General features: G+C 37.8%; 1 protein-coding gene across 2 annotated transcripts in view; it reads left to right on the top strand.

The window, feature by feature from the left end:
• The window catches only part of col5a1 (procollagen, type V, alpha 1), a 102,286-nt gene extending 92,421 nt beyond the window's left edge, over positions 1-9,865 (top strand). The window contains exons 54-66 of one of the 2 annotated variants that reach the window (XM_084386592.1): positions 63-116; positions 208-315; positions 1,055-1,108; positions 1,200-1,253; positions 1,450-1,557; positions 1,655-1,708; positions 2,001-2,036; positions 2,178-2,231; positions 3,641-3,902; positions 4,587-4,699; positions 6,389-6,457; positions 9,245-9,478; positions 9,568-9,865. In XM_084386592.1, the coding sequence (XP_084242718.1) occupies positions 63-116; positions 208-315; positions 1,055-1,108; positions 1,200-1,253; positions 1,450-1,557; positions 1,655-1,708; positions 2,001-2,036; positions 2,178-2,231; positions 3,641-3,902; positions 4,587-4,699; positions 6,389-6,457; positions 9,245-9,478; positions 9,568-9,714 (1,347 nt within the window). In that variant the 3' untranslated portion in view covers positions 9,715-9,865. Of the gene's footprint in view, positions 1-62; positions 117-207; positions 316-1,054; positions 1,109-1,199; positions 1,254-1,449; positions 1,558-1,654; positions 1,709-2,000; positions 2,037-2,177; positions 2,232-3,640; positions 3,903-4,586; positions 4,700-6,388; positions 6,458-6,510; positions 6,580-9,244; positions 9,479-9,567 lie in introns of both variants that reach the window. The other variant, XM_084386593.1, reaches the window with a different exon arrangement.
• Positions 9,866-18,690: the final 8,825 nt, after the last annotated feature.

Here is an 18,690-nt window from a genome sequence, read left to right as displayed (position 1 = left end):
ATATTATCTATTAATATTAATATAGTTTTCATTAATATACGGATATATGGCTTTTTCTTTAGGGACCTCATGGACCTGCTGGACCTGAAGGAAGACAGGGAGAGAAGGGTGCCAAGGTAACATGCACACACTTGCATGCACTTCTATTACGGTCAGTCACAAAAACCGTACTGCATTGGTTTCAATGGTTCTGTGTCTCTGAATCAGGGTGAATCTGGTCTGGAGGGTCCAGCTGGTAAGACGGGTCCAGTTGGCCCTCAGGGAAGCCCAGGAAAACCTGGTCCTGAGGGTCTGAGAGGTGTGCCTGGACCAGTGGTGAGTGATAATGGACCAGCCTGACAGCCATACACAGTTCATGTCAGATTTTATGTAGAAACTTTGGTGAATCGCACCTGTTAATAACATACCCGGGTTAATATTTCACTACAAAATCAAAGCAAATATATATTGTGCACAAAGAAACTGGAGCCATTGATTTAAGATTTTTCTTTTAACATTATAAAAGATTTAAGATAAAAAAAAAAAAACGTGCGCATTTCTATAATGCAACAAAAATGACGTAATAATAAATTAAACATCAATTAAGTTTTATTTTAAAGATCAGTGAAGCTCTTTCTCCTCAAATTTCTCATTAAATGTATACATTTTCCGATTTATTATTATATATTATTTAAAATTTGTAGTATTAATGGATGAAACTTATTTTTTATTTAAGCTCAATTAAGCATTTTATCCTTCATTTTCCTTATTACCATAACATGAAATTTATATTAATGCTCCAAAATATCATTGAACAACTGAAACTTTTGTTATATATATATATATATATATATATATATATATATATATATATATATATATATATTACATGCTAGTATTTTAATTTATGCTATATTTTTTCTCTTTCGATTTTCTGTTGAAATAATACTGACAATTTGAGTAAGAATCATCCTTTCAGCTTCTAAGATATAACACCATACCTCATATTCAGTTCTGTCAATGGCAGTGATTCTGATTTGGTGTTAATAAATTGATCTGCTTGGTTCTGATGTAGGGAGAACAAGGACTGCCTGGTGCTACTGGACCTGATGGACCCCCTGGACCGATGGTACCAACATGTTATTCTTCTGGGAATGAGTTCATTACAGTCCAAATGACAATCCACAGTCCTCACTCTCTTCTCTTTCTCTCGCTCTCAGGGTCCTCCTGGCCTGCCTGGACTGAAGGGAGATACTGGTATTAAAGGTGAAAAGGTGAGAGAAGCAAATTCATCTTTGACACTCCTAATTTACCGGACTGTCATGCTGTCTAGGTAGGTAGCTGACTAGACAGCTTTCTGGAACAAAGCTGTAGTAATGACTTTATATATCATTTGAACTCTAGCTGGCGTAATTGATTATGAATATGTTCATTACAGCTGAGTTTAGAAATTCATTTGGGTTGTTTCAGGGTCATCCTGGTCTCATTGGACTCATTGGACCTCCAGGAGAACAGGGAGAGAAGGGAGACAGAGGGCTGCCGGGTCCACAGGGAACTGCAGGACTTAAAGGAGACAATGTATGGAAAACGTTTACACACATACAGCAATAAAAACTAATATAAACTTTCTGTATTTTCGTAAAGCAGTCTTTAAAATCTGTGTCTTTTTCTACAGGGTATCGCAGGTCCCTCTGGACCTATTGGACCCATTGGACCCCCTGGTCACCCGGTACCATTTTCTAACATTTCTTTGAAAACATTTATGATGTACACTAAAGGAAATAATAAAGGTTCTTAGGTTCAGCATAGAACGTTTGTCTTATCAAGAACCATTTTTGCCTTTTGAGTTAAATTAAAAATGCTAATTATATTATTGTTTGGAGACTGTAGAATAAAATCATTTTAAACGGTTCTCCTATGACATCATCTAAAAAACCATTGTGGTTAGATGTTATTAATTCATATGTAAAATTAAATAAATTCTTCATTGTGATTTATATTTGTATTTAATTTCTGTTCAGGGTCCTCCTGGTCCTAAAGGTGCTAAAGGATCATCTGTAAGTTATTCATGTTCTTATTTAAATATTCCTGTTAATTTAATTTGTATTTTAATTAGAATATTCATTTATCATCTTTAATTAGCTCTGATTTGTTTAGCATCCCTTTGGCTAAACCTATTTCTGGTTCTGTCTCTATAGGGTCAGACTGGCCCGAAGGGTGAAACTGGAGTCCCGGGACCTCCTGGAGCTCCTGTACGTAACTAGGTTCAACACAAAATTGAACTATAAAACAAGGCAAACTAAACACATAAACAGGTTATTCCACTGTGAGATAACTGCTTAATTTTACAGATGATTTTGCAGTAGATGTTACATAAGTATAATTGAGGTCTATTATGTTGTGTAAACGGAATCTGTTAATATTCCTCTGAGAGATTCTGTGGTTATTGCTTCCTTGAGAAAACCTGATATTACATATCTACAAATTGTATTGGTTTCTGTTTCCACACACTGAGTACAACAGCTTCAGGTCACAGAGAGAAATTCAAGTGTTCAGTTAATGTCAGTGTAAAGTTCTTCAATCTAATTTTTTAGATGTACTGTATTATCATAGTTTTTTTATTTATTTTTTAGGTTTATTACTGTAGTTTTTATTACTGGGCTTTTTGCCACATTTATTTGTAGAGTCAGAAATAGAACAGGAAACAATTAGAAGTGTGAAGAATGTGATGCCCTGGCAACCAACTTGCAAACTTTACAGAAAAGCCATAGAAAACACCCCAAACCCTAGTTACTGCCTAGTGATGGCTTCTTAAATACCCAGAACACCTTAGAAAGCACAAAGTCACATCCTACCAACCACTAAAACATTTGCACGGTCAAGCACTACTCATGTTTTCCAACAAATGAAGTAACGGCCTGGCAGCCACTTAGAACATCCTAGAAGCTATTCAGAACACCTTAGCAAACTGCCTAACAACACCCTAGTAACCACCCAAATGTTTTACAAGCAACACTCACATTTTCCAACATGTTTATTTTTTTTAAATTAGTTTATAATTTAGTAGCGGCCTAGCAACCACATTGCAAAAAAAAACAAAAAAAACACTAAAGACCACCCAGAAGTTCTTAGCAGTCACTCAGAACACCTTAGCAACTGCTTAACAACACCCTAGTAACCACCCAAACATTTTCGTAACAAATTTTACACCACCAAGCAAATCCCTGGGAACCACTCAAAATATCCTAGCAATACCCTAGCAACAACTTGGAACGCTCTAGCTGCCACCCAGAAAACCCTAGCAACTACTTAGAACACCTTAGCAAATGCCTAACAACACCCTAGTAACCACCCAAACATTGAGATGGTGAATTTTATATGGGTAAGCACCACCACATTTTCCAACAATTTAGTAGAAGCCTAAAAACACATAGCTAAACCCTAACAACTATCTGAAATGATCCCATAAACATCCTAGTAACCGCCTAAAACACACTGGAAACCACCCAGAAGATCCTAGCTGTCACTCAGAACACCTTAGCATCTACCTAACAACACCTTAGCAACCGGCCAAACATTGTGAATTTTAAACCTATACTCTTAATATTTTTCTAATGCTTTAAGGCATGACGTGAATATTAACGGTTGTCTTCTCGTCTAGGGTCCACCTGGTGATGTCATCCACCCTCTGCCCATCCATTCCGGCCCGAACCGGGCAAAGAGGAACATTGATGCCAGCCAGATGATGGACGACGCTGCAGATGCCAACTACAAAGACTATGAGGACGGCATGGAGGAGATATTCGGCTCTCTGAACTCTCTCAAACTGGAGATTGAACAGATGAAACATCCTCTGGGCACACAGAGTAACCCCGCCCGCACCTGCAAAGACCTACAGCTGTGCCACCCAGATTTCCCAGATGGTATTTCTCTCTCTCTCTCTCTCTCTCTCTCTCTCTCTCTCTCTCTCTCTCTCTCTCTCTCTCTCTCTCTCTCTCTCTCTCAAACACACACACACACATACAAAAATCTAGCAGTATAGATATGGTAACATAAAATTAAAGTTAATTTTTTTAAATTTAATTACAATTATCTTCATCAGCTACGCAACTACTACTTTGATGCTTAAAAAGTTCACAACAGAGATTGTAATAATAATCCATATGAATTGAGCTGTTTAGTCCAAATTTTCTGAAGAGACTTGATTGCTTTATATGATTAATTTAATCTTTTACTCATATATAAACATTGATCAGCGAACATAAACTGAAGGTCAACCCAACCTGCTTGACGCACGAGAACAGACCTCATTGCAGAAGCTCAAACGTGCTGCGTAACACGAGAATGAACCTCATTGGTTTTCACCTGTCAAGTCAAGCGAACCTGCTTGAGCTTCCGTTTACCACAACTGATGTGTGGGTTAATGAATGTTTATATGTGAATAAAAGCCCAAATTCAATCTGTTCATCATATGTTCGATCGAGTCTCTTCAGAAAATTTGGACTAAACCGCTCAATTCATATGGATTAGTTTTACGATCTCTTTATGAACTTTTCAACATAGTGCATTGAGCTTATGATGGATCGGCCTTCTTCCTCTCTTTTCAGGCGAATACTGGATTGATCCGAACCAGGGCTGCTCCAGAGACTCTTTCAAAGTGTACTGTAACTTCACAGCGGGTGGCGAGAGTTGCATCTTCCCCGAGAAAAAGAGTGAAGGGGTAAGAAATGTGAATAAGAAAAGAAATAAGAAAACAGCCACAAAACGAAACACTTTTGGAATCACAATGCATGACAACACTTTTAAAAGTATCACATATTAAAGTTAAGATGAACACTAAATCCAACTCACATTTCAAGTATAGTCCATGGATTCCTGAAAAACCTCTAGAGAGAAATTGTTCAGCTTAGCATGCTGAGAGGAATAGACGTACAGTCTGTTCAATATGTCACACTGTCTTAAGGTCACATCTGATTTTCACCGGATTTGCTGTTTTTTTTTGTCCACTGAAAATCTATGGGAAGATGTACCCGTCACATCATAATGACAGATTGAACGGCCTGTACTTTCTTTCACAGACTGTATTTTCTGTTCACATCCAACTGAGTAAGGTCTGCACGAGCAACTCAACTCAAGATTTATTCTGTATTAGATTCTGCACACAAGTGTGATGAGTTACTTGCCTTAATGAGTCTGAGAATCAGAGTCACTGATGGAGAATCACTCAGTGGGGTGTGAAGGTGACTCTCACAAACAAACAACAGAACTAACTTCAGTGCTTCACTCCAGCAGATGCAGCCAACAACAGACAATAACCTCCTCAGGCCTATTCTCCCCAAGCACAAATATGGGGAGCTATGGGGAGCTTGGCAAGCTATTCATTCAAACCAACCTTTGTATTTTGATCGACCTCTTCACACTACATGCATCATTTTTTGGGGCCAGGTTTTAGGTTATTTTTTGTTCACTTAGCAAAAGAGCAAGTGTAATTTGCCTCATATAAATGGTTGTGAATGACCCCCATTACAATGGATATGAAAATACATCCTGAAAGAAATTTTTTACTCACATTGTTGTTTGTTCAGCAAAATTATTTTATATAATCAAGTTAATTTATTAGAATTATTTCATAAAATTAAAATTATATTGTTATTATTGTACGTGAAAGATATGACCCCCTTAACACAGGATGTGAAAATGTATCTTGAAAAAAAAAAAAAAATATATATATTTAGGTTTTTAGCTAAATATATTTTACACAATTAAATTAAATAAAATTATTAAACATTTTAAACGATTTGTTAGGTTTTTAAATTTTTCGAGGCATTTTTGTTTACTGTGTACTTAATGTTCATAAAAGCAAAATTATATTATTATTTTTAAAACATATTTTGTAGGTTTTTAAGACTTTTTTTAGTTCACTCAGCAAGATAAATTCTTTCATTATATTAAAAATTACATTATTATTATATAATTTTTTAAAACATTTAATTAGGTTTTTAACTCACTTTAGTTTTCTCAGCAATTTTTTTAAATATTATATTACATGATATTAAAATTATATCAAGTTTTTTAAAGATTTTTGTGCCACTTTTTTTTGTTTGCTCAGCAAAAGATATGTATGATTATATATTAGATTAGATTATAGTTGTGTATAGAAATATTTGCATTGTATTAGTTGTATGGCTGTTGGAATAATGTAAACAATTAATTTACAACTCAATGGCCAAAGACATTCCTCTACATGTGCATGATAGTTACAACATTGTGCAAACTGGATGAGAGAACATGTGAAAGCTCCTGCCTCGGACAGATTGACAACTACACTGAAAAACAGATTCCCATTGGCTCTCTTCTACTCTCTTATTCTCTTCAGTATTGACTCCAGCTAACTCTCTCTTTCTCTCAGGCCAGACTCACCTCTTGGGTGAAGGAGAGTCCAGGGTCGTGGTTCAGTGAATTCAAACGTGGTAAACTGGTAAGAACGACTCCTCTTTTTTTGTCCTCCTGAAACAGTCTCCTATTTTACAGAGCAAAATGGCTCGCTGGCCCAAAGACAGTCCAGGCACATGGTATAGTCGCTACAAGAGAGGGTCAATGGTAAGTAGGAATGCATGAGAGAAGGGGCCCGGTGCCGAGGGTCCAGGGATCCTGGGCGATCGGTCTCTCGAAGGCCCGTGCTTCTGCATGCTTCTCGGGTCTCTTCATGGACGAGCATGGTCATCATCAGAACAGAAGCAAAAAGTGTCTTTGCACAGACTTATGGGTAATCTGAGGGCTGTAGGCGGAGACATCAGTCAGTCTGTTGACCCCAAAAAAATGTTAAACCCTAACTAACCTTAGATTTACAGATTTGTATGTGAAAGGTCTGACTGGTGGAATCCAACCTGTCTTCTGTTCCTGTAAGTTTGAGAAAATCACCTTGAAGTGACTGAGTCAGTTAACATGATCGTAGATCTGCTTCAAACGCTAGTAAGATACTCACCTTCACGACGATAACAAAGGCTGTGTCAAACATCTTCCATATAAGATACCTTGTTATAGAACTTCACGCACCTTTTGTGGAGATAATCACTGAAAGCATTTAGATGAGCTCAGTCGAAAGCAGCAAATGGATACGGGGGACATGTTGACTATTTAGGATTCGTGAATGGCAGTGAAGAGGCGTAACTGACACTGGTAGGTCACATGATAATGACAACATGGCGAATGTAGTACGTCCAGATTACATTCATACTATACACATTCATAGAACATACTTTTTTAACGGTTGTAAAGTAATTACTTAAAAATAAGTACCTACTCAAGAGAGCATACTCAGACGCAACTCTTGTGTAATGCTTCATGTGATTATTTTGATTATATTTTACGTGCTGCCGAGGAAGAGCATTTCAAATCCGTCGCTATGAGGATCTATTTCACATAAGCTGCTGCCTTAGAAAGGATATACTAGATAGTAAGCTGTTGACTGGCGTTTGGAACAGATCCTTTGTGTCTGTGGTGGATCTCAGTCACTTCACTGAGCTTCTGGGTTCAGTCTCTGTTGACATGCAGCTGTGATCATGAGGTAATGTGGTCATGGGCAGGTGTTCTTGGTGGGTTGCATGCATGCATGGAAGGTCAATGCATATGAGTGTGTGAGCGGAGTTCCTAATCGTAAGTATATCATGTGTGTGTGAGCATGGAGCATGCGCTCGCTCTCTCAGTCAGACATGTGTGTGTGTTTGTGGATCAGAGGAGATGGAGTTTTCTTCTAAACATGGGTTGGTATATTCAAGAATGAAAACAAAACATTTGCATATTTTCCGTAATGCAAATGTTGCATCACACCACAAGGGGAGAATTTGCATATAAACCAGAACAACTCATTTGAATATATTAGTGATATTTTTCACTGGAGTCTGTAACAAAATGAGTTTAAAATCCATGTTTGAATGTGTAAATGCATTTTGGTGTTTAATACATGCAGAGCATATCTGTACTGGGAAAAGAGTTGTGTGCTCTTACCTGACGATAAACGTGTATGAGGCAGTTATTTAGCAAGGATGCATTCAGTTGATCAAAAGTGACAAATAAATGCTGTTCTTTTAAACTTTGTTCATCAAAGTATCCTGAAAAAAGTCAGTTTCTACAAAAATATGAAGCGGCACAACTCTTTCAACATTGATAATACTAAGAAATGTTTCTTGAGCAGCAAATCATCATATTATAATGATTTCTGAAGGATCGTGTGACACTGAAGACTGAAGGAATGATGCTGAAAATTCATTTTGATCACAGGAATAAATTACATTTTAACATATATTTAAATATAATTAATTTTGTTAAGTTGTAATAATATTTTAAAATAATACTGGTTTTACTGTATTTTTTATCAAATAAATGCACTCTTGATGACCCCAAACTTTTGAATGGTAGAGTATACATAAATACATACATTTATTGAAAAGGAAAGCTTGACAATAACTTGTAACTTGACTTGTTTTTCAGTAAAAGTATTTACAAAATATTTTAAACAAGATAAATTTACTTGAAGCAAAACTGTAATATATAGATATATATATATATATATTTTTTTTTTTTATCTGAAATATTCCTTAAACAAGAAGTTTGTTTCTATTTTTAGTCATCGTAGACTTTTATACCCAAATCTTAAACAGTAGTCAGCAGTGATGGGGGTAAAGCATTAGAAGTAATGGAAGTTACGTAATCAGATTACTTTTTCTCAAGTAACTAGTAAAGTAATGCATTACTTTTAAACCTACAACAAAATATCGGAGTTTTTGTAAGTTACTTTGTTTTTCCATGCAATGACTGACACCTCCTGTCCCCACGTTGAGCGAAATCGTAAGTAGTGTGCGCTGTGTAAACATGATGGGTATTGTATTTCTAGACTAAATGTGAACATGACTTATTCATTTCACTTCTGGTGTGAAAAGGCCTTTACATTTGCCTAAAATAGAACTTTTTGTTAATAAAAAAACAAAAACGCAAGCCCAGCCCAGGTGAGAAAAAGTAACTGAAAAGTAATATAACTCATTACTTTCCATGAAAAGTTACTAAGTAACTCAATTATTTACTTTTTCAGAGAGTAACTCAATATTGTAACATTACTTTTAAAAGTAACATTCCCCAACGCAAGTAGTCAGTGACCATAAAATACCATTGGAGAGGAGGGGTGTGATGTGTAGTTTTCAGCAGATCCTCTAGGGGGCGTTGGTCCAGCCGTTATCTAGAACGCATTGTTGTCTGTTTCTCTGTGCAGCTCTCGTACGTGGATGCGGAGGGCAATCCGATCGGAGTGGTGCAGATGACATTCCTGCGTTTACTCAGTGCCACGGCTCGACAGAACCTGACCTACAACTGTTACCAGTCAGTGGCTTGGCACGACCAGGATTTGGACAATTACGATAAAGCCATCCGATTCCTGGGCTCCAACGATGAGGAAATGTCTTACGATAACAACCCGTACATCAGAGCCGCCGTCGACGGCTGCGCGGTAAGAGCCAGGAATACGTTGTTTTTTTTTCCGGAAATCTCTCATAACTTAAGCGATGTTCGTAATGCTCCATTTCTTTCCTCCCGCAGTTGAAAAAGGGCTATGAAAAGACTATTCTTGAGATCAACACACCGAAAGTGGAGCAGGTACCGTTTGTTGACATTATGTTTAACGATTTCGGCGGAGCAACGCAGAAGTTCGGCTTTGAGGTCGGACCGGCCTGCTTCATCGGCTAAGACTGCTCGGCGAGCACACGCGAACAAAACATATTCATTTTCTCCGAAAAAACCAAACAAAACACAAGAAAGAAATAGGATGACTTATTTGTAAAGTTTTGTGTTTCCAAACAAACCCAACAGATACCAAAGTAAGGATAAAAGAAATTTGAAGAAAGAATGGATGTCTAAACAATGGGTTCTTATAACAGAGCAACCTTTTTAACCTCAGTGTACCCTCTGCATCACATGCAAGTTTTGAAACTGGATGAGGTCATTGCTCATGTCTCTCCCAGCCCCGCCCACTTTACGCTCGTCTGACTCTTTGCCCCTCCCACAGGCTGTATAGACAGATTAGATCCATCTTTTTTATTTCCCGCTTGCTCATGGACCCGTAGCGCATTTCGTCCGGTTTCGGCATTTTCGTACGAGAAATCTTTTCAGTCGGTTTGTTTGCTTGGGTTTTATGTTGCTCCAATTTCCACTTCTAAGCTTTATGTTTTTTTTGTGCATACTTGTCTTCCATTCCCTGGAATGGTAATTATATATATAAATATATATAAATATTTTTTTTTTTCTATGTTTGTAAGTACTTTCTGTATATTTTTTTTCTGGTGAAGTGTTTGTTTTGGTTCTGGCTTCAAAACATGCATGTGAACCCATTGAGCGATAAGGACAGAGCTGCTGGTTATTGGATTTTTTTTTTTTTTTATATATATATATATATATATATATAAATCACAAATAAATAAATAACTGAACCCTCCCAAAAAAAGAAAGAGCCTGAGGAAATTTCCAGTGAACCTGAAGTAAAGAAAATAAAGGAAATTGTTAAAGTACGACAAAAAATCAACAGCAACCAAATGTCTTACTGCAGATGTGAACAACATCTTTTTGTAATTTAAACAACAAAATGACAATAAAAGTAAGAAACATCCGTAATGTGAGCATTAATTTGCTACCTGTCATGTTGAACCGGCTTCCGGGGGTCTGTGAGTTTGCGACCCGTGTGCATGAGGGGAATCTCTGATCTGATGTTCATGAATCTGTGCTTCCCTGTATCAGAAGAGCACACCGTCACACTGAGGAAACACAATATCAGTAAACTAGGTGCTATTTCCTTCTGTCTGTGGTGCTACCAATATATACCTTTTTTTCTTGTAATTGTTTGTTGTAACTGAAAACGGCTCTGCGGTGCTGCCCGCGTGGTTCCACGTCCTCTGTCAAAGTCCTAGCTTTGCTTCCCGAGGTGGCCAAGTACTTTTATGCATGCCATAAAATCATATTCATTTATAGATGAGAACACATTTTTCTTCTGTTACCATTCCTCAGCACATCTGACAATGTCCAGGTTGCTACGTATGGAGATAATCGATGGTCTTCCAAAGGCTTAAGTTCAACACTTTGCATTACAGTGTTCATAGCACACTAGTGTTCTATTTACATTAAGAACTTTATTAGAAATGGTTAATTGGAGCACAATTACTGTTAATGCCGTTGTGCAACGTGGACCCCGTAATGTAAAGTGTTACTCTAGTTAGCTTGAAAACAAGCTGTCGCATTGGAAATGAAACGCCTTTTCACACACTTAAAAGTTTTAGCATTTGAAACCGCTCTGGAGAATTAGCTTGGGACCTTTTGATTAGATATTTTTGGAGGGTTCTGTGAATATTTTAACCAAAACGCTTAGAGGAATGAATAGTTAACTCAGCTTTCCTTCCAAAGAGATTTCTCTTAATTTAAGAGACCAAGAATCAGATTGTCTTGTGTGATTATTCAAGTATGTTGTACATTCGCTAGCATATATTCCTTCTTCACCTGTCAGAATTGTGAAGATCTGTTGTCAATGACTAGAGCCATCTTGTTATTCATCTATCGTCTTTTGCCACTAGACATTTTCCTGCACCCTTTTGTTCCGCTTTTGACCACTAGACCTGCTACTGCAAAATCTTGCTCTCCAATTTTTGATTAAATATGACTTGAACTGTTTCTTTTAAGAGGATTCAACATGGAATATGCAGTTTTGACACAATTTTAGCAGTACGAAACGAAACGAATTTCAACCAATTCTTCTGTATATTTCAAAACCAGCAGTAATGCTGCCAATAAAGTTTATTCTGTTTTGTTGTTTTGTCTTTGTAATGTTTGTTTATTTGTTTGTTTGTTTGTTTTTTTGCGGTCGTGTCAAACCTGTGTACGAGCAGATAGAAGAGGTATTGGTTTTGTGTCAATAAATTCAAGTTTACTGTGTCCACCCACCCTTGTATGTCTTTTGAAGCATTAAAACTTTCCTGTATGCATGAAATTGTTAAGCTTTCTTTTGATGTTTCTTCCCACAGCCACAATTTCTTTTATCAGCGGTATGATACATCCTCACAGCGCTCCGATGAAAACAGGCCTGTCCTTCATTGTGAAATGGAGAGAGAGCGATGTTTGTTGTAACTCTCTACCAAAGCCCATGTTCCTTTGTAGTATATTTATTGTATTATTTAAAAAAATAATAAATGTTAATTGATACCAGTAGTGTTCTTGATATCTGATAAACATATATCTGATATCAGATATACATCTTTATATCTGATAACTGTTATTATCAGTGTGATATATAATGTAGAGTTGCATGGACCTGTGAAAGGAAAGGAAATGTAAAAACATCAGTGGTTATACACACCTGGAACAAAGCCTGAAAAAGCTTTTCTTCAAATTTGTGAGAAAACATTTCAACAAAAAGGGGCATTCATTCATTGCATGACCTCATCCTGGTGGTAAGCATTATGATATGAACATTAACTGATAATTTTTGCTCAATTATGCTCTTTGGAACAAGAAAATCTGACCGGCTCTACTGTCACATGATTGACACATTTACTTACATTTGATTAGACACATTAAATATTTCTTATTTTACATATTAGTTTTATATTATAATACATAAATTTAAAGTTCCCAACATAGTTTTGGACCACTGTAGTTTATAAAAGAACAACACAATGATGTAAAAATGAGGGACTGTGAGTTTTGACAACCAGATCATTGAACATGTCATGGACATTTTAGTTGCTGTGATATATCTAAATATATTTTTTAACACTTTTCAGAAATATTTCTGGAAACAAGTTACAAATTGCACGAACCCATTTGACAGGTCTGTGATGTGAAAACTAATGTTGGCTCACAACCATCAAATGACATTTTTTCTTCAAAACATGAAAATGCTTCCTGTGAAACACTATGAATTATATATATTATTAGAATTTATGTTTCTGTTATTTGAAACCCCTTTTGAAGGATTCTGTTTAAACTAGTTGTTTGTAAAAGCATCATCAAGTGGTCTTAATTTATGTATTTTTTAGTCTTCATTATTATTATTATTATTATTATTATTATTAAAGGGACTATACGTTAAATGGGATGGTCCAGACTATGGAGAATTGTTCTTATCTGGATGCTAACAGTATATCGCTGCAAAGGTATTTCCAACTTCGTTTTACCCCTAAGCAAAGAACGAAAAACAACTTTGACGTGTACGTCAGACCTTGAATCACGTTCAGTCTCTTGTACGTTGCGTTTGCACGAGCACGAGCAATAAATTGCTGTTTGCAGTTCACTTAATGACCACAGGTGTCGCTAATAACAAGGGTTTCTGAATTCTACGTATAGCCCCTTTACTTATAATAAAATGTGTGATATTAATTATAAATCAAATCAAGATCTTTCTCTATAACAGAAGGTAGTAAAGTGCACAGAGACAGCTGTAATAACCCAGAGCTCAGTGACTGGAGTCTTTTTCTCAAGAGCCCCGTGTCAATGGCCTAGATCCATCTCAAACAGCCCCGACTGCAGGACGGAGAACATTAACATATCCAGCACGTCAGCCCGACTCAGCTGTGAAAGACCAGAGTCACACTGCTTATGTTACTCATCCAAACAGTTTAACAGTAAAGAAGTAAACTTAATCTTATTCCTCTGATGGTTTACAGATCTTGTTTATCCAGTATTATCTCTGATGAAAATGGACAAGGTGTTTTTGTTGGGCCTAAAATTTTAACTCTTGCACATTTCTATTCAAATGCAGTTGTATTTGCATAATTTTCTTCTGAAATCTCAAACTGACATCCAAAGTCAAGTGTGAGAAATAAACTAGCTACTGTACACTAACCATTCAAATTACATCAACAACAAAACCAGCACAGAACTGCAAAGGCTGCTTAATTCCTCATTTATGCAACCTATTTCCAAAAATAAATATTCTATTCCCAAATCATGTTCAGAATGGTATGCATGCTGCCATAGTAGCCTACTTGAAGGTCTACCTTGTACAACTACATACATCATGTCAGCCTAATGGTATAAACTATTAGGCTATAGTATGCATGTATAGGTGATTGACAGAAACAGTATTTGTACTGTATTTTAGTAGACTATGCTATTCTGATGGTGACACCCTCTTTTCATTTTGAATGATCCGCTTGTAGAGAAATCGATTTTTTTACAGTCTATGGGAGAAATGCGATTATTATAGATACATTTGAGTAAAGTGTTGTATGTTATTTTTGATACAACAATTTCTCAGCTTTCAAACAGTGTGTTTTTTTCAGCCACCTCAGTTTAAACGAGCTCTGAGCGCTAATGAACCAATCATCTAAATTTAGCACGAAATAGCCTCATAACTATATGAATGAACATCGGAGAGTATGTTTAAAGATACAGCAAAACTTACGGAACTGTATAATCTCTCGTGTGGTCCCCAAACCGTGTGTTTCTCAACCATGGAAAGACGTAAATAAAAAAAACTTGTGAACGACATGTCACGTGACGTCACATTTACCTCAGGAGAGGAAAGTCATTCAATGTCCATTGCTCGGCAGTTCGCTAGAAAAATATTTTGGTTAGGTTATTTTACCCAACGTAAAGTAGGCTAATCTTATACAAAATTGGATTAAAATCGTCAAAACAGTGTTTCAACCGTGGAAAAACGTTAAAAAAAACCTTGTCAACAACATCATGTGAGGTTAAACGCAGGCTAATTATCTATTCTCATTGCTCGTCAGTTCGTTAGATTTTTTATTTTATTTTTTTAGTTAAGGTATTCAACACAAAATTTGAGGCATTTTAAACAAAACTGGATTTATTTTTTTATCTATAACAGTGAATTACTGTTAACATGCAAAGTAATGAGGTCATGTCATAACTGATTAATACTGATTGAAATGTTTAGTGTTGCATAAAGTTTCACATACTACATTTAATAAACATAGAAGACACTAGACAGTAGGCTATGCATTATATTGTGAGAAGTATGCCAGTATTTTTTTAATTCTGAAAATAGTCTTGTTGAATATAGCTACTGTATTCTTGACTATTATACCTCCAGTGATATAAGCAAGCAGTGAGTACGTCATGAAGGACAGCTACCGAATTAAAGGTTGCTATAATTTATGTACAGCATGAATGAAAGAATAAAGCTGTAACAGCAAACAAGGCCTTTAAGACTGTTTGAAATGAATGCACACATGTAGCGAGGACACTGGGGCGCTATCACTCTCACAGAGAGAGGGGAAAGCTTTGAAATGGAAAGAGCACCTTTGACGATGTTACGTGCAGAAGTATCTGGGGAAGTGAATTGAAGGAATGTGCTTCACATTAAGAGAAGCCAGAGAACATTTTCTCTATCACAGCCCGTGGAAGGATGAACTCAGAAGTATGTGTGTGTGTGTGTGTGTGTGTGTGTGTGTGTGTGTGTGTGTGTGTGAGAGAGAGAGAGAGAGAGAGAGAGAGAGAGAGAGAGAGAGAGAGAGAAGCAGGAGGAGAGATGCGTCTGATGTGTAAATTCATACACATCAAATCAGAGTCTCTGTGTGATGTTTGTCCCCGGAGACTCAGAGACTCATTTACAATCAAACCACATTAAACTCATATCTATCTATCTATCTATCTATCTATCTATCTATCTATCTATCTATCTATCTATCTATCTATACCTAAAAGTTGATGAAGGGGAGGGAAGTGATCTCACTGGGAGAGATGAAGAGGAGGGATGTGATCTCACTGGGAGAGATGAAGAGGAGGGAGAGATGAAGTGGAGGGATGTGATCTCACTGGGAGAGATGAAGAGGAGGGAGAGATGAAGAGGAGGGATGTGATCTCACTGGGAGAGATGAAGAGGAGGGAGAGATGAAGAGGAGGGATGTGATCTCACTGGGAGAGATGAAGAGGAAGGAGAGATGAAGAGGAGGGATGTGATCTCACTGGGAGAGATGAAGAGGAGGGAGAGATGAAGAGGAGGGATGTGATCTCACTGGGAGAGATGAAGAGGAGGGAGAGATGAAGAGGAGGGATGTGATCTCACTGGGAGAGATGAAGAGGAAGGAGAGATGAAGAGGAGGGATGTGATCTCACTGGGAGAGATGAAGAGGAGGGAGAGATGAAGAGGAGGGATGTGATCTCACTGGGAGAGATGAAGAGGAGGGAGAGATGAAGAGGAGGGATGTGATCTCACTGGGAGAGATGAAGAGGAAGGAGAGATGAAGAGGAGGGATGTGATCTCACTGGGAGAGATGAAGAGGAGGGATGTGATCTCACTGGGAGAGATGAAGAGGAGGGAGAGATGAAGAGGAGGGATGTGATCTCACTGGGAGAGATGAAGAGGAGGGAGAGATGAAGAGGAGGGATGTGATCTCACTGGAAGAGATGAAGTGGAGGGAGAGATAAAGCGGAGGGATGTGATCTCACTGGAAGAGATGAAGAGGAGGGAGAGATGAAGTGGAGGGAGAGATGAAGCGGAGGGATGTGATCTCACTGGAAGAGATGAAGTGGAGGGAGAGATGATGCGGAGGGATGTGATCTCATTGGGAGAGATGAAGAGGAGGGAGAGATGAAGAGGAGGGATGTGATCTCACTGGGAGAGATGAAGAGGAGGGAGAGATGAAGAGGAGGGATGTGATCTCACTGGAAGAGATGAAGTGGAGGGAGAGATGAAGCGGAGGGATGTGATCTCACTGGAAGAGATGAAGTGGAGGGAGAGATGATGCGGAGGGATGTGATCTCATTGGGAGAGATGAAGAGGAGGGAGAGATGAAGCGGAGGGATGAAGCGGAGTGATGTGATCTCACTGGGAGAGATGAAGAGGAGGGAGAGATGAAGAGGAGGGATGAAGCGGTGTGATGTGATCTCACTGGAAGAGATGAAGAGGAGGGAGAGATGAAGAGGAGGGATGAAGCGGTGTGATGTGATCTCACTGGAAGAGATGAAGAGGAGGTAGAGATGAAGAGGAGGGATGAAGCGGTGTGATGTGATCTCACTGGAAGAGATGAAGAGGAGGGAGAGATGAAGAGGAGGGATGAAGCGGAGTGATGTGATCTCACTGGAAGAGATGAAGCTGCTGTCAGGAGGATCAAGACGTTTTTAGGGATCTTAATATGACATCTTGATAAGCCCAGGAGCAAGAATATCAGTGTCCATGTTACGCAGCCAGAGAACAAAAAGATGAATTATTACAGAAGTCAAACGTGGTGTTGATGACAGGAGAATGAAAGGGTGCGTTTGGCCCCACTTTGATCAATCCGTTTTTTTAATTATTCATCCGCAGATGAGGTGTCATCTCCTCTTTCTTCTCCCGTTCCTGTCTTGTCGTACAACGATTGCTCCTCCTGGAGTGAACGATCTCTTGATGAAACCTGATCTCTCGATGACGAAGGCTCCCTGTGTCACGGAGGGATTGTATCATCATAAGATGAGAGACGAGGGGAAGATTGTCTTGATCACAGCTCTGAAACAAGGCAAAAAAACTGCAGAAAAATCGGAATTAATCTGACGAGGGTTTGACAGTAAAAATTTAAATTAAGTCAAAGAATCTGGTCAGTGTCACAGCATATTGTTTCTGGTAAGAAACCGAAAATTACATTTAAAGTGTTTGAATTTTCTTTGGGTCTGCTCACTCATGAGTTTGATATCCAAATTTGTAAAACCGATTAATCAGAAAGAACTGTTCATTTACAAAGCGAACATCACTACTCGCTCTTCCTCCTGCTCTCTCTGTTTGTTTGCTCTGAGAAGAGCAGCCGGAGGATTAGAAGACGTTTAATCGCAGCAAACAGCCACCTGATCCTCAGCACACACAGATGGTGATGCTGACCGTGTTTTCCACTTCAGCGCGAGAGAGTGAATGAGGAGAGAAAGAAGAGGCCGCGGCAGCAGAGAGACGGATTAAATGGATCTTTAAAGCAGCTGAGCTCCTGACATGAGACACACTAGCTTTAGAGAGATATGCATGTATCATGAGGTCAACAAACCTTCACTTCGGCTCTCTGTCTCACCTCAGTTGTTGTAATGACAAAATTACATATTGCAGTGTGTTAAATTAATGTTTTATCACCATTTAATAAGTTTCAACATGCAGTTCTGTCAAGTTAAGTCAGGTTTAGTCATGTCATCTGTTGAGTTTTGTCTTGTACAGTATGATCTTTCGTTAAACAAACTGCACTTGGATTTCACTTTCACATCACACCTCAAAAGCTCTACCTTACACGTGAACACAAGAGACTTCAGAAATTCATGGCATATCAAAAGAGAAGCCATACATGAATCAAGGAACAAGCTAACGGAGGACAGCAAGAAACAAACACAACGCCGAACAAAATAGTCCAAAACCATTTCAAGAGGACTGAACTATGCTGTTCATCGATATATATAAAAAAAATTACTTGAGTCACAATTAATGAAATCTATATTAATATTTGCTGAGCAATAAATTAGGAAAATGTATGACACTACGTTATTGGGGCACATTGTAATTTTAATATTTTATATATATATATATATATATATATATATACACTCACCTAAAGGATTATTAGGAACACCTGTTCAATTTCTCATTAATGCAATTATATAATCAACCAATCACATGGCAGTTGCTTCAATGCATTTAGGGGTGTGGTCCTGGTCAAGACAATCTCCTGAACTCCAAACTGAATGTCAGAATGGGAAAGAAAGGTA

The sequence above is a fragment of the Rutilus rutilus genome (genome assembly GCF_951802725.1).
Source record: "Rutilus rutilus genome assembly, chromosome: 18".
In the NCBI taxonomy this organism is placed as follows: Eukaryota; Metazoa; Chordata; class Actinopteri; order Cypriniformes; family Leuciscidae; genus Rutilus; species Rutilus rutilus.
Note: the sequence above shows the minus strand (reverse complement) of the source record. Positions and strands in the feature narration are given on the sequence as shown.